At 37.3% G+C, this 20,487-nt stretch overlaps 1 protein-coding gene across 2 annotated transcripts in view; it reads right to left on the bottom strand.

The window, feature by feature from the left end:
- The window catches only part of LOC127455112 (calcipressin-3-like), a 65,971-nt gene that overhangs the window by 21,498 nt on the left and 23,986 nt on the right, over positions 1–20,487 (bottom strand). The window contains exon 1 of one of the 2 annotated variants that reach the window (XM_051722713.1): positions 19,606–19,844. The exons of the other annotated variant lie outside the window; for it this stretch is intronic. Coding sequence (XP_051578673.1) covers positions 19,606–19,692 — 87 coding nt within the window. The 5' untranslated portion in view covers positions 19,693–19,844. Of the gene's footprint in view, positions 1–19,605; positions 19,845–20,487 lie in introns of those variants that run through there. 2 annotated transcript variants of the gene reach the window in all.

Raw genomic sequence — 20,487 nt, 5'->3', positions numbered from 1 at the left:
CAATAAGATTTTAATAAACACCATAGTGACTACAAAAACATTGATAAGGAGTTGTTGTTGTTGTTGTATTAAAACATCATCATCCAACATTTTGGTAAGAGATTGAAATGACAAACCCGAAATAAAATGCTCACTGCTCATAAATCGTACTGAGTACACACAAAACAAGATAGACCTATTTTAGAAATATATAATATAGTAGCCTAATATATAGTAATCAGAATGACCGAGACTGCTACTAACCTATATTTGATTTTTGTGACCATTAAGTGATCTATTTTATTCCGTCAGTATTGTATTCAATAAATATCAGCATTTATAATTCGCCTGTAATTCAGTGTCTAATATTTAAAAATCTGAAGCAGCACAAACAAACTTTTACCGGCACAAACCAGCACAAACGAAGCACAAACAAACAAGACTATTTTGGGTGAATTTGGAGCATGTGGGGGGGCTGAGTGACCTCAGAATGACCTATAAATATTATTTTAATATCTAAAAAACCGAAGCAGCACAAACGAAAATTTTTACAGCACAAACGGAGCACAAACGATTGAGACTATTTTGCCGACGTTTTGCGTTGGGTGGGGGGCCAACTTCACGCAGGTACATTTCATAGGTAGGAAACAGGCCCTCTTCCCAAAAAAACATCTCTGATAAGTGTTCAAGACACCGTTGTGATGTAAGGCCTTTGTATCTCTGTTATGCAACAGCACAGGTGTGTGTGTGTGTGTGTGTGTGTGTGTGTGTGTGTTGGCTCAATTCACACCTCTGCAAATCACATGGATTACACACAATATAACTGCCTGGAAGCCATAAACAGGTGACTGCAGATCACTGAGGCCAGCTTTGATGAAGGGTACAGTGAAAAAGTTATCTGTCACTACAAATGGAAAATAGTGCATATTTTTAGCATTGCAAAATAATAATAATAATAATAATAAAAAAACATCACTGAGATTCACCGTTTGAGCAGGGAAAAGTGAGAACTGGTAGCACATCAACTCCTAAAAACTCACCACGCGCCCCTCCAAGAACGAACCACATTATAGCGAGAGGGGTACCCAATGTGACTCTACCCTCCCTAGCAACTGGGCCAAATTGGTTACTTAGGAGACCTGGCTGGAGTCACTCAGCACGCCCTGGGATTTGAGCTAGTGAACTCCAGGGGTGGTAGCCAGCGTCTTTACCACTGAGCTACCCAGGCCCCCCGCAATTCATTCTTAGTAAACTCATAATTTCCCCCAGAAGTCTTTTTTATCTCATCAGATAATGAATAAGAGAAACTGGAAAGTCCAATATGGCAGATGTAGAAAGGAAGTACCACCTTACAAGTAAAAGTGAATAACCTTTTAGATAGACGTCGCTTGTTAATTAATTCGAGAATGTGCATGCACATTAGCTGGACCAGCCTGACAAATAGCGTTCTTTAGTTGAGCTGAGCAAAAAAAGCACAATTTATGATTCCATTGTTGACAGATCTTACTGCCGAGTACTTTAATGCCGCTTGTATCCATAGAAAATAGCTTCCCGGGAGCATTCCCAAGATGGCCGCAGAGTGGACTGACTTGCCTTGAAAGGGACTGTGGAGGAACAGCGGTGGCTGCAGGAAACACTGCCCACTCAAATCAAAATTGTTCTTGAAAGAGTCATTTTGTTTAGTCATTCTTGTTGAACTCTCTGAAATTAAACCAAGGTTTCAGTTTCTTACAGCTCTGTGGAAAACATTTCTGCTAGTGCAGTCAAGAATTAAATTCATTCAGTCAACCACTGGTCCATCATCGTCTGTATATTGCCTGTACTCTTCTGTAAAATAATTTTCATAGAGATGACATGCAGATGTCTATGAGACTTAGATTAAGAGAAACTTGAGCAGATAGTCTCAGAAAGGGAGACAGTCTCATATACAAAATAAATAAATAAATAAAAAAAGGAAGCATCACTGGTAGAGAAATTTAGAGGTGACTCAGGTAGAAAAAAAAAAAAAAAGAAACTCAAAGAATTTGATTTTGTTTGAAAGTCTTATAGCAGAGAGACTATGAGACTCAGAATCATGATAAAAATTATAATGCTCATGACATAGTTGATGGAAACATGCAATACTTAGCATTTTCTTTAGTTGAGTTTTAAGAAATGCACTTAAAATGCGATGGAAACCCATCAATGGACATGTTTCAACCTTGAAAAACATGAACAAAACTATGCTATGTAAAAGAAAATAAGACCCAGACTACATTAAATAGGCTCACTTGCAACATGAATAAATACAATTTGTCCAGATCACAACCAAGCCACTGAAATTCAAGAGATTTTTAGAAACCTTGTTCAAAATGTATGCATTTACAAAATTGCCAGCCTAACATTTTGCATATTATTGGGCTCATTTACAGTACTGTGTTAAAGTCTTAGGCAGAATAGGCACATAAGATGTTTCACAAATATTTTGTCTTAACCTGATGGTTATTTAGATTTTCAGCTTTAGTGTGTTAATAGGAAATATACATTTTAGACTCCCAAACATTACTTTTGCAAATAAAATAGAATAGAAGAACAGGGAGCCCTGAAACAGATGGCATGGTCCCCACAGAGCCCCACACTGAACATCGAGTCAGTCTGATATTACATGAAGAGACAGAAGTAATTGAGACAGCCTAAATAAATATAAGAACTATGACATCCTATCTGCCAACAACCAAGAAAAACTGTGTCCAGGTGTACCTAGGAGAATTGGTGCTGTTTTGAAGACAAATGTGGTCACACCAAATATTGTTTAAGCTTTTTTATGTTTACTGGACTTTGTATGACATTAACTGATAAATGAAAACTATTTATGGCATTATTTTTGAAGACATCCTCACTGTGCAACATTTTTCACAAGTGCCTAAAACTTTTGCACAGTAATGTTTGTGTGCAAATATCTGGACAAGGAAGAGAAAATATTTGCAAATTCTAGTACATTCTGCTGTGTAACTTATGCTTGTCATCATACTGCACAGAAAGTAACTTAAAGAAAAAAGTGAAAATGTCCCAATAATCTGGGACATATGGCGCACTGGGATGCAGGCATGACTTTGGGCTGAGAAAAGAACCATCAATAATTAATAAGATTAATCCGTTAAATGAGGGGGAGATGTTTTATAATTACCCTACTGATGCTACACAACCCGAACAGCTGGCAATCAAAGGATCATGCATGATACAGGCTGGAGGATGATTCAGAGTAAAACTTTATTATGATATATTTATACAAAGACAGACAAAAACAAACCTTAGATGGACAAGAACATTTAATCTGTACTGTACAATACAGTTAATCAAACCAATTCATGCAAAGACACAATTAAGCATTCACTAAACTCGACAGGTACACATATTTTATTACATGCCCCCATAAAAAAACCATATCACATCTAGTTTCCTATAGTTCATACATTCATTCATTGTTTGGCCTGTCAATAAGTAATGAGAGAACTTTTACTGCTTTCAAGTCGAGTCCAAAAATAGAGACTGGAAACAGGACCAACCCAGACAACAAAATGTTATTATAATGTCAAGCATGAGTCATGTATTTGTTTTGTGTGTATGGTGCCAACTTGCCAGGCAAAAAACAGTTTTGCACAAAAGAAGCTGATCCCTGACCTCTGTGAAAGGAAATCTCTGTAAGTGGCAGAAGAGATTCATCACTTGTAAATCCAGAGGGCACTGTGTTTTCCCCTTAACCTTATCAGCATCGAGCTCCTCAACAACAACAAGCACTGTCACCCTGATTGGCTCTAGTGCAATTGGTTCCATCACTCAGTTCTTTTGTGGGTTTTTATACTAGAATCAATGGTAGAGTACAAATCTAATCGACCGGCCTGATGATGAAGCTGATGTGTAAGTGTAAAGCTGTAAACCAGAGAAGTGATCAATTAAAAGTTCCCTACCTGTGTTTGAAGAATCCAGTTCCTGGTGTCCTTCCTTGTTACACATGAGAATAATATTACTCCAATAAGTGAATTAATCATAATTCCCTTATTAAAGCTAATTCCTTACAATAGAAATTGTAAGCAGATACAACGAGACGTTGTATTACGATTTTAATGGTGGGGAATTTTATTCAGACAAATAATCTAGTTATTTGTCATTTATCTTGCTTATAATGGTTGTCGAACGCAACTAATTCCATTATAAATTTCCTTACATAATAATGATGTAGAATATGGACGCCATAATCATCACGTTTTTAAAACGCAGTGTTAAGTTGAAAATAGTTTTGAAGACCATGCGTTCTGTTACATCAGCTGTGCTCCATCTAGATGTTTGAAAGAAAGATTTCGCCTTGTGCGTGTGTGCGGGCTTCTCCAGAGTGTAGAGCGCCATATCTGCCCCTGGACAGAAAGTCATGCTGCGCTCTGTTTGAGTTTACGCTCTGCTTAGTGAAAGTGTGCAGCGACAGATGTTCAAAACACGGTGGATTAAACTTTCTTTTGATTATCGTAAACCTGTAGAACAAACGTTAGTATTGCAGCATTGTTTCTCAATTTAGTTGCTATGAGATGTCTCTGTTGACAATCAAGGTACCGCTGAAAATGGCAATGTAATCAATCTCATAATTAAAAATAAGGCCCCTCTTTGATACATAGTGTATAGTTGTCAAGTAGTTACAAGTGAAATTCACGTCAAGCATTTTCATTTTCGATCATCGTTTTCATATGATCGATCATGGCTGTCATTTCTGAGTACTCATGCCCATCCCTACTGCATACTTTGAAAATGTATGACACATTAGTGTGGACGTGGCCTAAATTAACTCATAATTCTGTCTGAAACATCACATTTGTGGTTGGACTAAACTAAATAAAATTAGAAATGGTGCAAACATTTTTTTCATGCTTTTCTTTTTTACAATTTTTCAACATGTAGTGACATAATGACTGATGTATGTAGTCAAAAAAAAACTGAGACCCTCCCCTTGAAATCGGATCAAACAAAAAAACACTAAGCTTCAGCTATGTGCAACCCTATTGAATCACTACAAAACGAATTCTCTGAGCGCAAAGTTACATAATTCTGTGCAGTGGTCACATCAGTGGAAGTTTATTCCCAGAGAGGGACTTGTGTACTCTTCTCCAAGCACTGAAGCTTCAGGAATGTTTTTTGAAGTGTTGGGATTAGAATTTGCAGGCTGTGATGCCTGGTAACCTGAGCCACAGGAAAATGGACACAAGGGTGTCCAGGAGTCTTTTGTCTAACGTCATCATTACCTATGAATGCCTTTAACCTTTCAAAGTGACATCTGAGCTTTGCCTTTGCTCTTGGGTTACAGATGTATCTAACCTCCCTCTTCCATCCATCATTCTGTTTCATCCATCTATCCATCTATTTAAGATGAGAAAGAGAGAGAGAGAGAAAGTGAGAGAGAGACTTACACTTCTAACATGAGCTAAACTAAGCATGGCCGTTTCAGGGCTATTGTAGGCTGCAGGATTCAGCCTCCCCACCTGCCAGAGCTCAGATCTGGTTACCCACCTGAGTAAAACCTGATCCAGGTATGCTCCTCAGTTTTACCTGTCACTCATTCTTTCAGCGAATGCACCATTTGATGCGGCATCTACTCTACTGACAGACTGATATATTGGCCGGGCCGATGAATTGACCAGTTTTTAGCTAAAATGCGATAAGCATCGGTCAATAATTATAACTGGGTTGGCCAATTAACAGCCAATTTCAAAATTTATAGACAGCCTTGTCAATGGATAATAAACATTTTCTGTTTTCAATGTTGTCAAGTGAATTATTATAAGCAAGGTTCCTACTGTTTTTTAACCAATAGATTTCCATGATTTTTCCAGTATATTAATTAAATTATATTATATTATATTTTTTATATATATATATATATATATATATATATACATACGCATACACATACGCATACACATACGCATACACATACGCATACACATACGCATACACAGTGGTACTCAAGTTTGCATACCCTGGCAGAAATTGTGAAATTTTGGCATTGATTTTGAAAATATGACTGATTATGCAAAATAACTGTCTTTTATTTAAGGATAGTGATCATATGAAGCCATTTATTATCACATAGTTGTTTGGCTCCTTTTTAAATCATAATGATAACAGAAATCACCCAAATGGCCCAGATCAAACGTTTACATACCCTTGAATATTTGGCCTTGTTACAGACACACAAGGTAACACACACAGGTTTAAATGGCAATTAAAGGTTAATTTCCCACACCTGTGGCTTTTAAAATTGCAATTAGTGTCTGTGTATAAATAGTCAATGAGTTTGTTAACTCTCACATGGATGCACTGAGCAGGCTAGATACAGAGCCATGGGGAGCAGAAAAGAACTGTCAAAAGACCTGCGTAACAAGGTAATGGAACTTTATAAAGATGGAAAAGGATATAAAAAGATATCCAAAGCCTTGAAAATGCCAGTCAGTACTCTTCAATCACTTAAGAAGTGGAAAATTTGGTGATCTGTTTTAATACCAAGCCAAGGTCAGGTAGACCAAGAAAGATTTCAGCCACAACTGCCGGAAGAATTGTTCGGGATACAAAGAAAAACCCACAGGTAACCTCAGGAGAAATATAGGCTGCTCTGGAAAAAGACAGTGTGGTTGTTTCAAGGAGCACAATACTTGTTGACCCCTCTCCAAACATAGCGCTTATGGTTGTGACCATAAAGCTCTATTTTGGTCTCATCACTTCAAATTACAGTATGCCAGAATCTGTGAGGCGTGTCAAGGTGTTGTCAGGCATATTGTAATTAGGGATGTGAGAGACTAGTCGAAGCATCAGAACCGTTTAGTCTAGTCGACACTGGAATTACTAGTCGGTTAATATTTTCCCCCCATTAAACTGGTCATAATTTTTACACATTTATATTTGGCTTTATATTTTTACAGAGGCTGCACTTAAATTACTGTCATATTAATGTTACATATTTTAAATAGAATTAATAATACAAATATTATTTAAAAAGAGTATATCTGGAGCAAATACAGAGTTGAATTTCACCTCAGGCTGCGCGTGCTTCTTCCCTATCTCACTTGCAGCGCGCGCAGGAAAATGTCCTCTCACTAGACAAGCAAACTCAGCAAAGTAGTAATGAAAACACTTCGGTGGTGGTGCGGGAATCGGCTTTCCAAATATTTGAAATTCCCTATGGATGTTTTCACATTTGAGTCTTCTTTAAATCTGTGCATGCTTGTACGTTATTTTCCCGCTGAGCGGGCTTTTTCAAGCGCAGGATAATCGCCTCAGGTGAGTCAAGTCCCGTCTTTCACCAGACCATGTCGACGTGTTAATTTTACTCATCAAAAATTTATGCTTTTGAGTAAGCAGCCTAGAAAATAACTGTTTTAGACTAGGTATGCCATTTTTTTTAATCTGCTGATTAAGGCGGCTATTTTCAACGAGGTGCTGACTGCTTAACATGTTAAACTATCTTTGATTCTGTGTGCACATCATGATTAGAATACATTAGGTTTATTGAAGGCTACATCACAGGCCTATTTTTTCTATCCTATAGCTACTTTTTTTTTTTAAACATCATAACTGTTATTGGTTATCTTTTCCAAACAGCTGTCATATTAGATCAATGGCTAATGCACGACTGCACGTCGTGAAATACACGCAACTTTTCAGCGCATTTTTTTCTCTCTCATAGATTTGGCTTAGTCTACCTGTTAATTATTTTCAACAATGTCCTGACTGTTTTAATATGTTAAGTAAATTTGACTTGGTGATTTTCATTTAGAACAGGCTTTTATGGTTGTTCCATTGATCCTGCACTATTCATTCAGTTGTTTTCAATAAATATGTCTATTAAATATTCGCTAATGTTGATTCAGTGAATGCATGTCATGTTCTATATTTAATGTACAATGATCATAATTTAAGGCGAGCACGTCGCAGATAAATGCCCCTTTTCAGTGGAATTTAGCATCAGATTTGGAATAGATTAAGTATTTTAAATGGGTCCCATAAAAACATTATTTTTTTTTTTTACTGTTTTCTGAAGGTTGATTTCTCTTTAGACTAGTCGGTTACAAAACATCCATTTAAACGACAGTCAAATTAGTCGTAGCGCACATCCCTAATTGTAACCGGGCTTTTTTTGTGGCATTGGCTTCTTTCTGGCAACTCGACCATGCAGCTCATTTTTGTTCAAGTATCGTCGTATTGTGCTCCTTGAAACAACCACACTGTCTTTTTCCAGAGCAGCCTGTATTTCTCCTGAGGTTACCTGTGGGTTTTTCTTTGTATACCTGACCTTGGCTTGGTATCAAGAGAATTTTCAAGATCCCCGAATTTTCCACTTCTTAATAAGTGATTGAACAGTACTGACTGGCATTTTCAAGACTTTGGATATCTTTTTATATCCTTTTCTATCTTTATAAAGTTCCATTACCTTGTTACGCAGGTCTGTTGACAGTTCTTTTCTGCTCCCATGGCTCAGTATCTAGCCTGCTCAGTGCATCCATGTGAGAGCTCAACAAACTCATTGACTATTTATACACAGGCACTAATTGCAATTTAAATAGCCACAGGTGTGGGAAATTAACCTTTAATTGCCATTTAAACCTGTGTGTGTCACCTTGTGTGTCTGTAACAAAGCCAAACATTCAAGGGTATGTAAACTTTTGATCAAGGCCATTTGGGTGATTTCTGTTATCATTATGATTTAAAAAGGAGCCAAACAACTATGTGACAACATTATTATTTTAATGATCAGTCATATTTTCTAAATCAATGCCAAAATTTCACAATTTCTGCCAGGGTATGCAAACTTTTGAGCACAACTGTATAATTTATTTCCAGGGGCCGGATTCAAGATACGTTCTTAAGAAAATTCTTCTTAACTACCATTTTCTTCTTAATTTCAAATTAAATTTAAAGGTGCAATATGTAATATATTTACTGTAATAAAGCATAAAATTATCATAATATGTTATCAGAGATTTAGGAAACATGCTAAGTTGAAATACTGACTTCTTCGAAAACAATGCTACAGCCAGTATACTTTGAAATGTCCGTTCCGGGCCGGAATTTCTGTTTGTGTTTTGGCCTGTGATTTCCCGCACACTGACCATTTCCCAATAGTATTTTGACACCCTGGTTTTCCAGATTTGAAAAAAATTAGCGGCAGGGTTGGGAGTGTTGGGAGGGTTACTTTTGAAATGTATTCCACTACAGATTACAGAACACATGCTGTAAAATGTACTTCGTAATGCATTTCGTTAGATTACCCAACGATGAGGTTGCATAATTATTACAATTACTTTGCTGGAGAAACGACAATAAACTCAAAATCTTGAGCAACACAAACACAGTCCTGTAGTTCGCCATTGCAGTTTTGAATGTCTCGCGCGTTGTTTTGAAGTACACGCATGAATGCCTATAGACTGAACTCTCAAGATTATTCAATAAACTCTGCTCATTTTTACCATCACTTCGTCTCCTGCCTTCTTCCGTATTCCCCTGCTGACTCTTGGGCTGGTAGGAGAGTAAGTTAACATAACAAGCTGTTGATGTTGACTGGTTTTGGATATCAGACAGAACTCTGATATATGGATATCTTCTGACGGAGAGAGAGGTCTTGTGTACACTGGATCTAACATGCATTTTCACTGCCTCATATTTTCATATTCTAAGCATATAACTGAATACTGTACATGGCATCACATCTCTGTCTATAGGCTATATACATAAGCGGTGGGTGAATGAATTGCAAGGTAAAAGGTACATCAAATAAAAGCAAATAAATAAACATTTAAAATACAAATACATTTTTCGCATCTGAATCCATACATTAATTTCAAGATTTTCAAATTGCAGGTTCTGCCTACTGTAAAATGTTCAAACTCCAAATGAATAAATTGTTGATTATTGTTATTTACACAGACACTAGTATTCATATTGATAATTATACATCTCAAATTGATGCCTATCAATCCATTATTCTTTATACAACACGTAATACACGTGCGCATGACATCGTTTTCACAAATTTGCATTTTTGTATGTTTACACGGAGACGATAATGGCATCGTTTCAAAAACTTGAAACCCAAAGGTTTGCGTTTTCAGGCCCCAAAATGCCGTTGTCGTGTAAACGAACAGCCAAAACGCATAAAAAGTTTTCCGTTTTTAGTTGAAAACGTTGTCGTGTAAACGGCCCCTAAAACAAGATAAATCAAATCGATCTTGTTTTAAGGATTTTTAGATATTTTTACAGGAAAACAATAAAAAAAAAATTCATCAAGAATAAGATTTTTGCCCTAATATCAAAGATCTTACTAGAAAAAAAGAAATTATGATCTAATGTGAATTTTCTTGATTAAAAAAATATGATCGTGCCTGATAACATGTGCATGTAAAATGGCTAGAAAAAGCATTTTATCTTAGCGTAAAGCTGACAATTTACAAATGCACTATGGATCGCATCATTTATATGAACTAAATATGAAATGAAACAATGAAACAAATGACAATAAAATGCAAAGTAATCTCTTCAGTAATCAAAATACTTTTTGAATGTAACTGTATTCTAAATACCAATGATTTAAATTGTAACTTTAGTGAAATACAGTTACTTATATTTTGTATTTTAAATATGTAATCCTGTTACATTCCTGTATTCCGTTACTCCCCAACCTTGGTTAGCGGGCAAACACAGCACGCTGCAGCCATGGAAGCCAGCAATACATCTAGCTAACATTGACAGAGTTAAAAAAAAATCCACGAGCTGGTTTATATTTTGCAAATAATAAAAACATTGCAAACATATACATTAGCTGAACATCTTACAGTGTAAGGCTCATCGCTTGCCATTGTCAGTTTGCTCGTTCCTGTTGCATGTCCTCAACCTGGCAACCCGCGTAAGCTTCGAGTCTGGGGAGGAGGGGGCGAGGGAGAAAACTCTCTCCAATATTTTGAATTTGGGCTGCAGTACCCATTTTAAAGGCTTGATGTCAATGTTACATATTGCTCTTTTAAGAGAGGAGTTAAGTATATTTTGTATTCCAGAAAAAAAAAAAGTTAAGAAAAAAAGTTAAAAACTTTCATAAGATGGGGGGCCTGGGTAGCTTAGCGAGTGAAAACACTGACTACCAGCCCTGGAGTTCACAAGTTCAAATCCCAGGGCGTGCTGAGTGATTAAAGCCTCTTTAATGTGGTAACCAGTCATTCTAGTCAATTCAAACAGATGCACTGCATACTATCTCTCCACAATCTTTAGAGTCCATAGAAATATAGGCTAATAATTATATAATTAGAGCTGAGACTGTCCTCCGCCACCCTTTCCCATGCCCGCTTCTTACTTTCTGGCATGATATAATTATCAAGCTTCCTAAGGAGAACTTTTTCCTTGCAGTAATTTCCTCAACAAGAACCTCCAGGTCTTGTCTACTGAAGTTTTGTTTCTTTTCTTTTCCAGCATGTCAAATTAAAAGTTGTCAAATGGTAACCAGCAAGTAAATTATCCTATGATGGTTAATGCCATTAAACTAACACATCTTTTTTTTTTTTAAATGATCACGAGGTGCTTGCTACTTAAATATTAATAGATCAATTAATTGATCATATAATTTATTATTGTTGAAGTACTGAATTGTTTTTTACTACACAAGGCAACCTCATGAGCAGGCTAGTATGAACAGACAATGTCAAAGCCTAACCTTTTATTCTTAAGATTGCTTTTTTTTTTTTTTTTTTTGCATGTTCTTAAGAAAATATTTGAGAACTTGAGAATTTTTCAAGAATTGCACTTAGGAACATTCTTACAAACTACTTATAATTTATCCTAAAATCATAAATCTGGCCCCAAGTCTGTAAATAACAATTGTAAAATTCGTAGCAATTTCACAGTTTTCCATCATCACCAGAACCTTGTAGAAGTGAAATATTGAGAACAATAAGTGTTCCTTTAATTTCAGTATTTTGTGTATGTCTCAATTGTTATCATTTAGTTGTATTATGTATATATTGGCATTATTTAAGCCATTGGTCACCCTGCTCTCTAGATATCAGGCATCAGCCAAAAAAAAAAAAAAAAAAAAAAAAAAAAAAAAAAAAAAAACATATTGGTCAACTGCTAATTTACTCATCTGCTGCTTGTTTGAAAGGAACAACCAAATCCACTGTCAAACTCACATTTAAAGTTACTGGGGCGCCACACCTGGAGTCACAAGTTCGAATCCAGGGCGTGCTGAGTGATTCCAGTCAGTCTTCCTAAGCAACCAATTGGCCCAGTTGCTAGGGTGGGTAGAGTAACATTGGGTAACCTCCTCGTGGTCACTATAATGTGGTTCTCACTCTCGATGGGGCGCGTGGGGAATTGCGCGTGGATGCAGTAGAGAATAGTGTGAAGTCTCCACACGCGCTGTCTCCGCGGTAACGTGCTCAACAAGCCACGTGATAAGATGCGCGGATTGACAGTCTCAGACGCGGAGGCAACTGAGATTCGTCCTCCGCCACCCAGATTGAGTCACTACGCCACCACAAGGACCTAGAGTGCACTGGGAATTGGGCATGAAAACGGGAGGAAATCAAAATAAAAATCACAAAAAAAAAAATAAAAATAAAAAAATAAAAAAAGTTACTGGGGCAATTATTCCAGCTAAACTACTTTTTAATACAAAATTAAAAAGTCTCATCAGTTAAGACTTATCTTTGTTACCTGTCATTTGGCTTATTTAGCCAAAGTGATTTACTGTGTGCTAACTGTAGAACAAGTCTCCCCTGGGAGCCACTGGGGTTAAATGCTTTACTCAAGGGCACAATGGGATAGAACAGAATTGTGATCTCAGTTACTCTGCAGTTCCTGCATTAACTCTGCTTGGGATCAAACCTTCAAGCTTTATGCTTGCAGCCCAGATCCTTGACCGAAACAAAATATATGTTTGGCTACATTTACTGAAGAATGTGAGAATTGCTTAAGAATTGTTATTATCTAATATAGATAAATGATTGGTGGAGAGATCTGACAGCTGCTTGGCCCACTGAATTTAATGATCACACTGATGGAAACTCAATGCTGTCTATGGGAAACAATGTGGCTTTACCTGTTTGGTGACTATAAAAAATAAATTTCTCATCCCATCCGGCTGCAGTAGTTGAACAAACAGAACATGCACATCAATGCGTTTACTTGTTAGGATGTGTGTGTGTGTGTGTTTATGCATGAAATTCAAGAGTCCTGCCCATAACCTTCAAATTGAATGTGCTGATGTCAGCATATTTTCCATAGCACATCATTTTCCACTGAACACACGCACACTGTAGGCCACACCTGTTCTTGTGACCGTGCTAAGATGCCAGTTGCTCCAGTAACATTAGAGTCCAGCAGAGTAATGATGTAGGGACAGCTAACAGGATCACATATCTCACACCAGACACTTATGTCTGGTAGAGCAAAAACTATTTCTCATTAAATCCAATGTATTGCAAATTAATTTCAACACTAAATGTAGACAAAGTCTTTCAGTCACAGAGATTCCTATCTTTTGCAAAATGATAATTCCTTAAATGAATAATGCACTCAGAAATGAATATAATGTCATACTTTAAGGCCAAAACAAAGTCTGCTTAAGTATGTAAATGCAGATGCTTCTAGTTTCGCAACCTGGATTTTGTGTGTCATTGCATTCAAAAATGTGTCAGACTGCAATTCATAACAATGCTATAGCGGTGCTATAGTGGACATTAGTGTAACTGTCTTCTTCTACGGTCATGTGGAGCTACAGTTTGACGAGAATATTGCTGACCAAATATATTACAGCTAATGCCTACCTATAGCAATTTACCTGAATAATAACATATCTGGTTTAATGGCACAAACGTTTGAAGTTAAATCTATAGCCCCTTAGAGTACTGAGGTTTGTTACCGCCACAGTAACGCAAGAGCACACGTTATGTATGTTCAACCGGATTGCATGTTGGCAATACGTTGGCCAAGCGCTCGGGTCTGCAATCGCGTACTTGCGTGAATATGTTTCTGGCCTTGGTCAAGCTCACTATGTTCCAAACCTGTCAATAACAAAATATGTCACTGATTTCAAACTTGACATATTTGATTTGAGAGCAACAGTGGAGGGCAAGATTTTCAGTGAATCACAACATAAATTACAGTATATCTGTCACACAAAACTATCATATGGTTTCAAAAGACTTGGAATAGACTGCATGAGTAGGGCCGCTAGCCTCACCATTACAACTGCGGTGGTAGTGTGGCACCGCGGCCGGCCGGCCCAAACTCCCAACTGGGCCACTGAAAACGTACATCTAATGGGCCCCCCTCAGTCCTGGGGTGGGGGGTTGGAGATGCGTGTGCCATTATATGTTGGAGCAACTGTATTTGTCACGGCCATCGTAGCACTATCGGGGGAGTTGATCTATCTCTCTTGGGCCCCCTCAGTGGCTGGGCCCCTGAAAGCTGTCCCCTTTCCCCCTCTTATGGGCAGCCCTGCACTGCAGTGTTAGAGTGCCACCAGGGACTATACTGTAAATACTGTATATCAACTTACATAAAAGACTTTGTGAAAACTTGAAATAAATTCCTGAAATAATGTAATTTAATGAATTTAGTAAAGTATTAGATACTTAGTAATGGTGTTGTGCACTCTTTATCCTAGGGACGTATTAATTTTACATTTTTTAGAGACTTATATTTTGTGCTACATAGCAGATTGATATGACAACGGCATATTCACAACATGAGAAGAACGTGAAAGAAAGGACTCGCTCCCGTTTATGCGTTCTATCTAAAAGTCAAGCTCCGTTGTGCATTCACTTCATTGAATCATTGCAGACCTAAGTTGTAATATATTTATACTGCTGATAGCTGATTAATCTCTTATATACATATGATGTGTATGAAAATAGGTGATTAAAAAAGCGCTTTCTTTTTTTACCGGTTATCGGCGATTTCACCTCACAATACAAGGTTTAAATGGGATAAAATCCTCAATACTATGACTGGATCATTTGAATAAACAGGGTTTTATTCAACAAGATTTTTCTTCTTCTAAAACATTGTGTAACACGTGCTTAAGGACCAGATATCAGAAGCTAGGATTCGGCTTTGGAGAGAGAGAGAGAGAGCAGAACAGGGGGTGAACAACTCACACAGAGTCCTCAGTTCAGTTTTGAATGCAAGTATATTTTAGTTGGAATTCTCTTTTCTTTTTTCTCTTGTGTTTCGTTTAGGCATGTAAAGATATAAAGTACATATGAATAGACATCAATTGGTATATGAACTTTCAGGTCTTCAACACTTAATTAACCTGAACTTGAAAATTTTCAACAATTGATTTCCTTCTTTCAATCAATTGAAACAAATGCAATCGACCCTTTTTAGGAAATGTGATATCCCATAAACTCACTTTAAACTCTTAGAAAACAAAACAAAGCAATATAACATGAAAGGAAAAAAAAAAAAAAAAAAACATTAAAATGGTTCAGTTCAATATTTACAATCAATCAGTTGGGTTACAATCAGTAAGTTGTTCACAATCAGATCACTCAAGGTTCAAAACTCAAGTCAATTAATTCACTGTCTTGTAACAACAGAAAAAAGATTTGGTTCAAATAGGAATTGTCAAATTAATCAGTTCATTGACACCGTTCAGATATTTGGATCAGTTATAAATGAACCAGTTCAATTAATCAGTTCAGGTAATCAGCTCTTTTGAGTGAATCAGTTCAAGTAATCGACTCTTTTGTGAATGAATCAGTTCAGTTTTAATTTAATCAGTTCGATGAATCAGTTCTTGTGGAGTTCAATGTTCAAAGTAAAATGAATAAAATGTTCCTACCACTCTGTTGATGACACAAGTGATTCAGTTCACAGGCTATTCAGTTCAAGGACAAGATCACATCCAATAGCGTTGAAGCACAGAAGTTGTCACATCCAGTTGAACACACACTCAAGGGAAACAGAAAAAAAAAAGCACCGGTCTTGCATAACACAAAGACAAAAGATTCATTAATCATCTCTTCATGTAAAACCAACTTCTAACCACATATTACTCATAATCAGGGGCGTTGGGGGGGGGGGAGGCAATGCCCTCAATAATCAAAACAAGCAAGTACAACCCCCCCACCCCCATTATTTACACCATGATCAATGGAAACATGTAAATGTTTCACGCTGCAACATATGCACTCCCAATGTTCAAGCCAGATCTATGCCCTTGCTCATAATACAACAATATTCAGTTTTGCAGATCAAATACTTCACAACATACTGAACATGTATCTGAATTCTGTATCTTTTAACTTTTTCTTCAAATACAATTATGCGTTCTCACTCACTGTCTCTGTGTATTTATTCTTTTATCTCATTTTAGCTTTAAATAGATGATGACATGGCTTAACTCCGGCGCATGTTTAATTAGCATGACGCGAGAAGCATGGCCACATACGTGTTGCCGATCCATTATCTTATTAACACAATCAACATCAATCCATCTCAAATTCTTCATATTTTAATCAATGATGCATGGTTAGATTAATATTTTTGAAGATCTCACTCAACAAGGATAATTTTTAAGATCGCACACACATGCAGAGAATCTTCTCGTGATGCGTGGAGTCCGGCTTTCACAATGCCGAATTTCTCCGTAATTCCAAGTTATCTTTGTATATTTTTTTTAGAGTCGGGAATCCTCGATTAGGGGTTTTACCATCTCGTATCACTTTTCAGCAGTAGTGTTGATTCACAGCGCTGATGACTGCGCCAGCTGCTTTTAACAGAGAAAAGTTTCACTCAAACACTTTAATACAATTTGGAAACAATGTGATATCTAATATAGTGAACACTTACTCTGTTTCCCCAGATTAATCCTTCACTCTAATTGTGATCAGGTGCTCATTCGCAGCCTCTAAAGCGGGAAGGGAATTCGAGCAAGACTTAATGACTGCTCTCCTCTGTGTCCAGTGGCGAAAAAGAGCGTTTCACCTAGCGCGATGTGAGAACATGGCGCAGGGGTGGAGCTTAATCTAATTTCATCTACACTCTCATTTCCTATTTGATGACATTAATTTCAAAAGTCACTGTCATTGGCTATCAATATCAGTTTTGATCATGGAAATTGACAAATATATTCATATTCATTAATATAATTTTAGTGTTATCATTTTTCCCCTTTTTTTCTTTCAGTTTACTCATTTAGTTTACTCCATAGTAACATGGGATACAATTGTCAGTGCATTGGTAATATCTTACAGTGTTTCTTATATTCTTATATCTCATCATATTTTTGTCAAAAATGTTTGATCCTGTATGATCCTGTCTTTGTAAATGGAATTAAACAACGCCTCAAACATTTTTGTCAGTAACTGATTAAATTAACACAGTGTTCTGGACGTGTATGCAGTGTGACTGGAATATTTTTAGACATTGACGTGCACGTTACTGACTTTATAGGCTGTATGGTGCAATAACAGACAGAAATGGTAAGCCAACGCAAACAATTTTGTATTTATGTCATTTTGGGTATTTTCTGATATTTTACGAAGGGTTTAATTTGTATTTCCTGTTCAATTATGCACTTTTTAAAGTTTGATACACAATAAACGTGTAATTTGCACGCACCACATCCCCCACCTTCCAACCACCATTCACCGGCAGTGACTGGCCCTTAACCACCGCGGTGGTACAAAATTGCCACCGCAACAGGCCTATACATGAGTCGTATTGACTACTTTTATCATGCTTTTGTTGTCAATCACTCGTCTACATTCACTACTTCAACAATTCTTCAAAATTTCATCATTTGTGTTCCATGGAAAACAATTGGAAGTTGTTTGAAACAGCATAAGGCTGAGTAAAAGATGACAAGTATTTCATTGTTGGGTGAACTATTCCTTTAATTCTTCTGCAAATGACACTGGCTAAAAGCTCAGATGACTGAATGGTCATGTCTATGTAACATAAAGAAATACACTGATTTTGAGTGAATTGTCAATCCGCTGTCTCAGTTTAGCCAAATGCGGGGTGATACTGTAAACTCTGCCGTCCAGAGAGAAAATCAGAATATCGAGTAAATGAATAAACCTTAAGCGGAGGATAAAAAATGAAAAAGAAAAGACAAGCTGGTGTGCAGAGATCAGTGTAATCAGTGAACATAAACCATGTGCAGCTCCTTATAATCTCCTGTGTCCTCAAACAGAGCCAAAAACCCAGATTAGAACCAACACACACACACCAACATTTTCACTTCCTTTCATTTTCTTAATAAATCTTAATTTTCTCTCTCACTCTGCTGCTGTTACCTACTCAAGGCAGGACACTGCAGGGGAGATGATGGCCTCTGCAGTCTGCAGTACCCACACAGAACCACCTGTCTGTCTGATTGCCTGCCCCTCTATTTGCAGTTTACAGCACAGAAACAAAAACACAAACCAAATGGACCCTCAAAGATGGCAGGTGACATCACTGATGCTACGTTCTTATTGGTACTTAGGGCTTTAAAGTGCCTGACATGTTTTCTTAGCCACCCACTGAAGTTATCATCACAAACACAACATATGCACTCCCATGAGAAACATTTTAGTAAAAACTTTCAGTAACTTAAAAGCAAATATTCATGTTTGTTTGTGCAAGGCAAAAGGCAAATGATTCCAGCAGTGTACAAAGTTTCATATCTAATCATTAAAGTGAAATCAAGAATTCCTGAGATATAAATGCATTACTGCGTTTATGTTTTATACTGCAGTAAACGGTACTGCAATGGTAAAAAAATAAAAATAAAAGTGTGTTTGGGTGTGCTGCGTCATAAAATAAGAAAACACACAATGTGTTGTGTCCAGTCCAGTCCTACATGACAAACCTGCAGTATTCAGAGGTGTGTGTGTGTAAGTGTGTGTGTGTGTACTTGTTTATGCTACATTGTGGGGACCAAATGTCCCCATAAGGATAGTAAAACCTGAGATCACCTACATTGTGGGGCCCAGCCAGCGGTCCCCACTAGGGAAATGGCTTATTAAACATACTAAACGATGTTTTTTTGAAAATTTAAAAATGCAAAAAGTTTTCTGTGAGGGTTAGGTTTAGGGGATAGAAATTGTCGTTAGATCTGTATAAAATCCATAAAATGTATGGAAGTCTATGGAGAGTACCCACAATGATATAAAAACAAGTTTGTGTATGTGTGTGTGTGTTTGTGTAAGAAAGAGAGCGAGGTGGGGATATTCGGGCAATTGGCACTGTGTTTACACTTCTCACTCGTATTTGACTCTAACTAAATTAAACTATGCCTTTACATCAACTGTTTGTCAAAGTATGAAACTAAAGTGCTCAAACTGACTAGTTTATCCCATCAAACGGGTGGCGCAACCTGTCTAAAGATGCTCCGCATTGAAGCGGCCCGCGTCAGTCCTTCAGAGCATTGACGCCATCTGTGAGCATGCAGCAGAATGTTAATGTGAACTGCGGATTCATTGAGAAAATTCCAGCAGTGAGAAACAATGAATCAGCAGCGTGAAACGTCACAGAGATGAACGCGCGCATGCAGTGCTCATAAACACAGCATGCACACTATTATTATTTACCCCTAAATGCTATTTTCAGATAAACTTGTAGTACCTGCATTTTGTCGGACGAAAACACCTCCGTATCTACATCGCAGGCGATGAGCGTCAGCATCTCCAGTTTCATGTTTATTGATGGCATTCTCCCTCTTTTCGCTGCTTGCAAAGAGATAAATATACTTGGTATTTTTACACCTATTCTTTCTCTTGTTCACCCTCCTTCTATGTCGCAAAGCTACTCTGTTCTCTGAGATTGAAAGTCTGTTGTGCGTTAATGAGGTAACTACCTCTCCGGCTCTGCCCGGTTCCGTCTCTGAGTGAGATGCTGCTCTGTGAGCGCATTAAAGCTGCTCACGTTCTTCCGAACGCACCAATCAGAGCGCTCAGCCGCCACAGTGACGTCACTGCCTCTCAGTTTAATTCTTTATTCCGATGTGCACGCGCTGAACGGAGAGCGAACGCAGAGCAGACCGCCGCGTCACAACGGTTCGGTTTGGCCAACAAACAAGGCCGTCATAGTTGTTCTGTTTCTATGATTTACTTACAGTGCGGAAAACACAAAAGTTGTTAAAATAAAAAAACACATAACACTTGGCTCATTAATTTCATCTATTTCCATAACTCAGAATAGAGCCAAAATGACCACTATGACCTTTTACAGTTGAAGTCAGATGTTGACATACACCTTAACCAAATACATTTAAACTTTTCATTTAAACATTAAACTTCTTCACAGTTCCTGACATTTAATTGTAGAAAACATTCCCTGTCTTAGATCAGTTAGGATCACTACTTTAAGAATGTGAAATGTCAGAATAATAGTAGAGAGAATGATTTATTTCAGCTTTTATTTCTTTCATCACATTCCCAGTGGGTCAGATGTTTACATACACTTTGTTATTATTTGGTAGCATTACCTTTTAATTGTTCAATTTGG

The sequence above is a fragment of the Myxocyprinus asiaticus genome, chromosome 17 (assembly GCF_019703515.2).
Source record: "Myxocyprinus asiaticus isolate MX2 ecotype Aquarium Trade chromosome 17, UBuf_Myxa_2, whole genome shotgun sequence".
NCBI classification, from domain to species: domain Eukaryota; kingdom Metazoa; phylum Chordata; class Actinopteri; order Cypriniformes; family Catostomidae; genus Myxocyprinus; species Myxocyprinus asiaticus.
The sequence above is the reverse complement of the archived record's forward strand: the minus strand, read 5'-3'. Positions and strand labels throughout refer to the sequence as shown.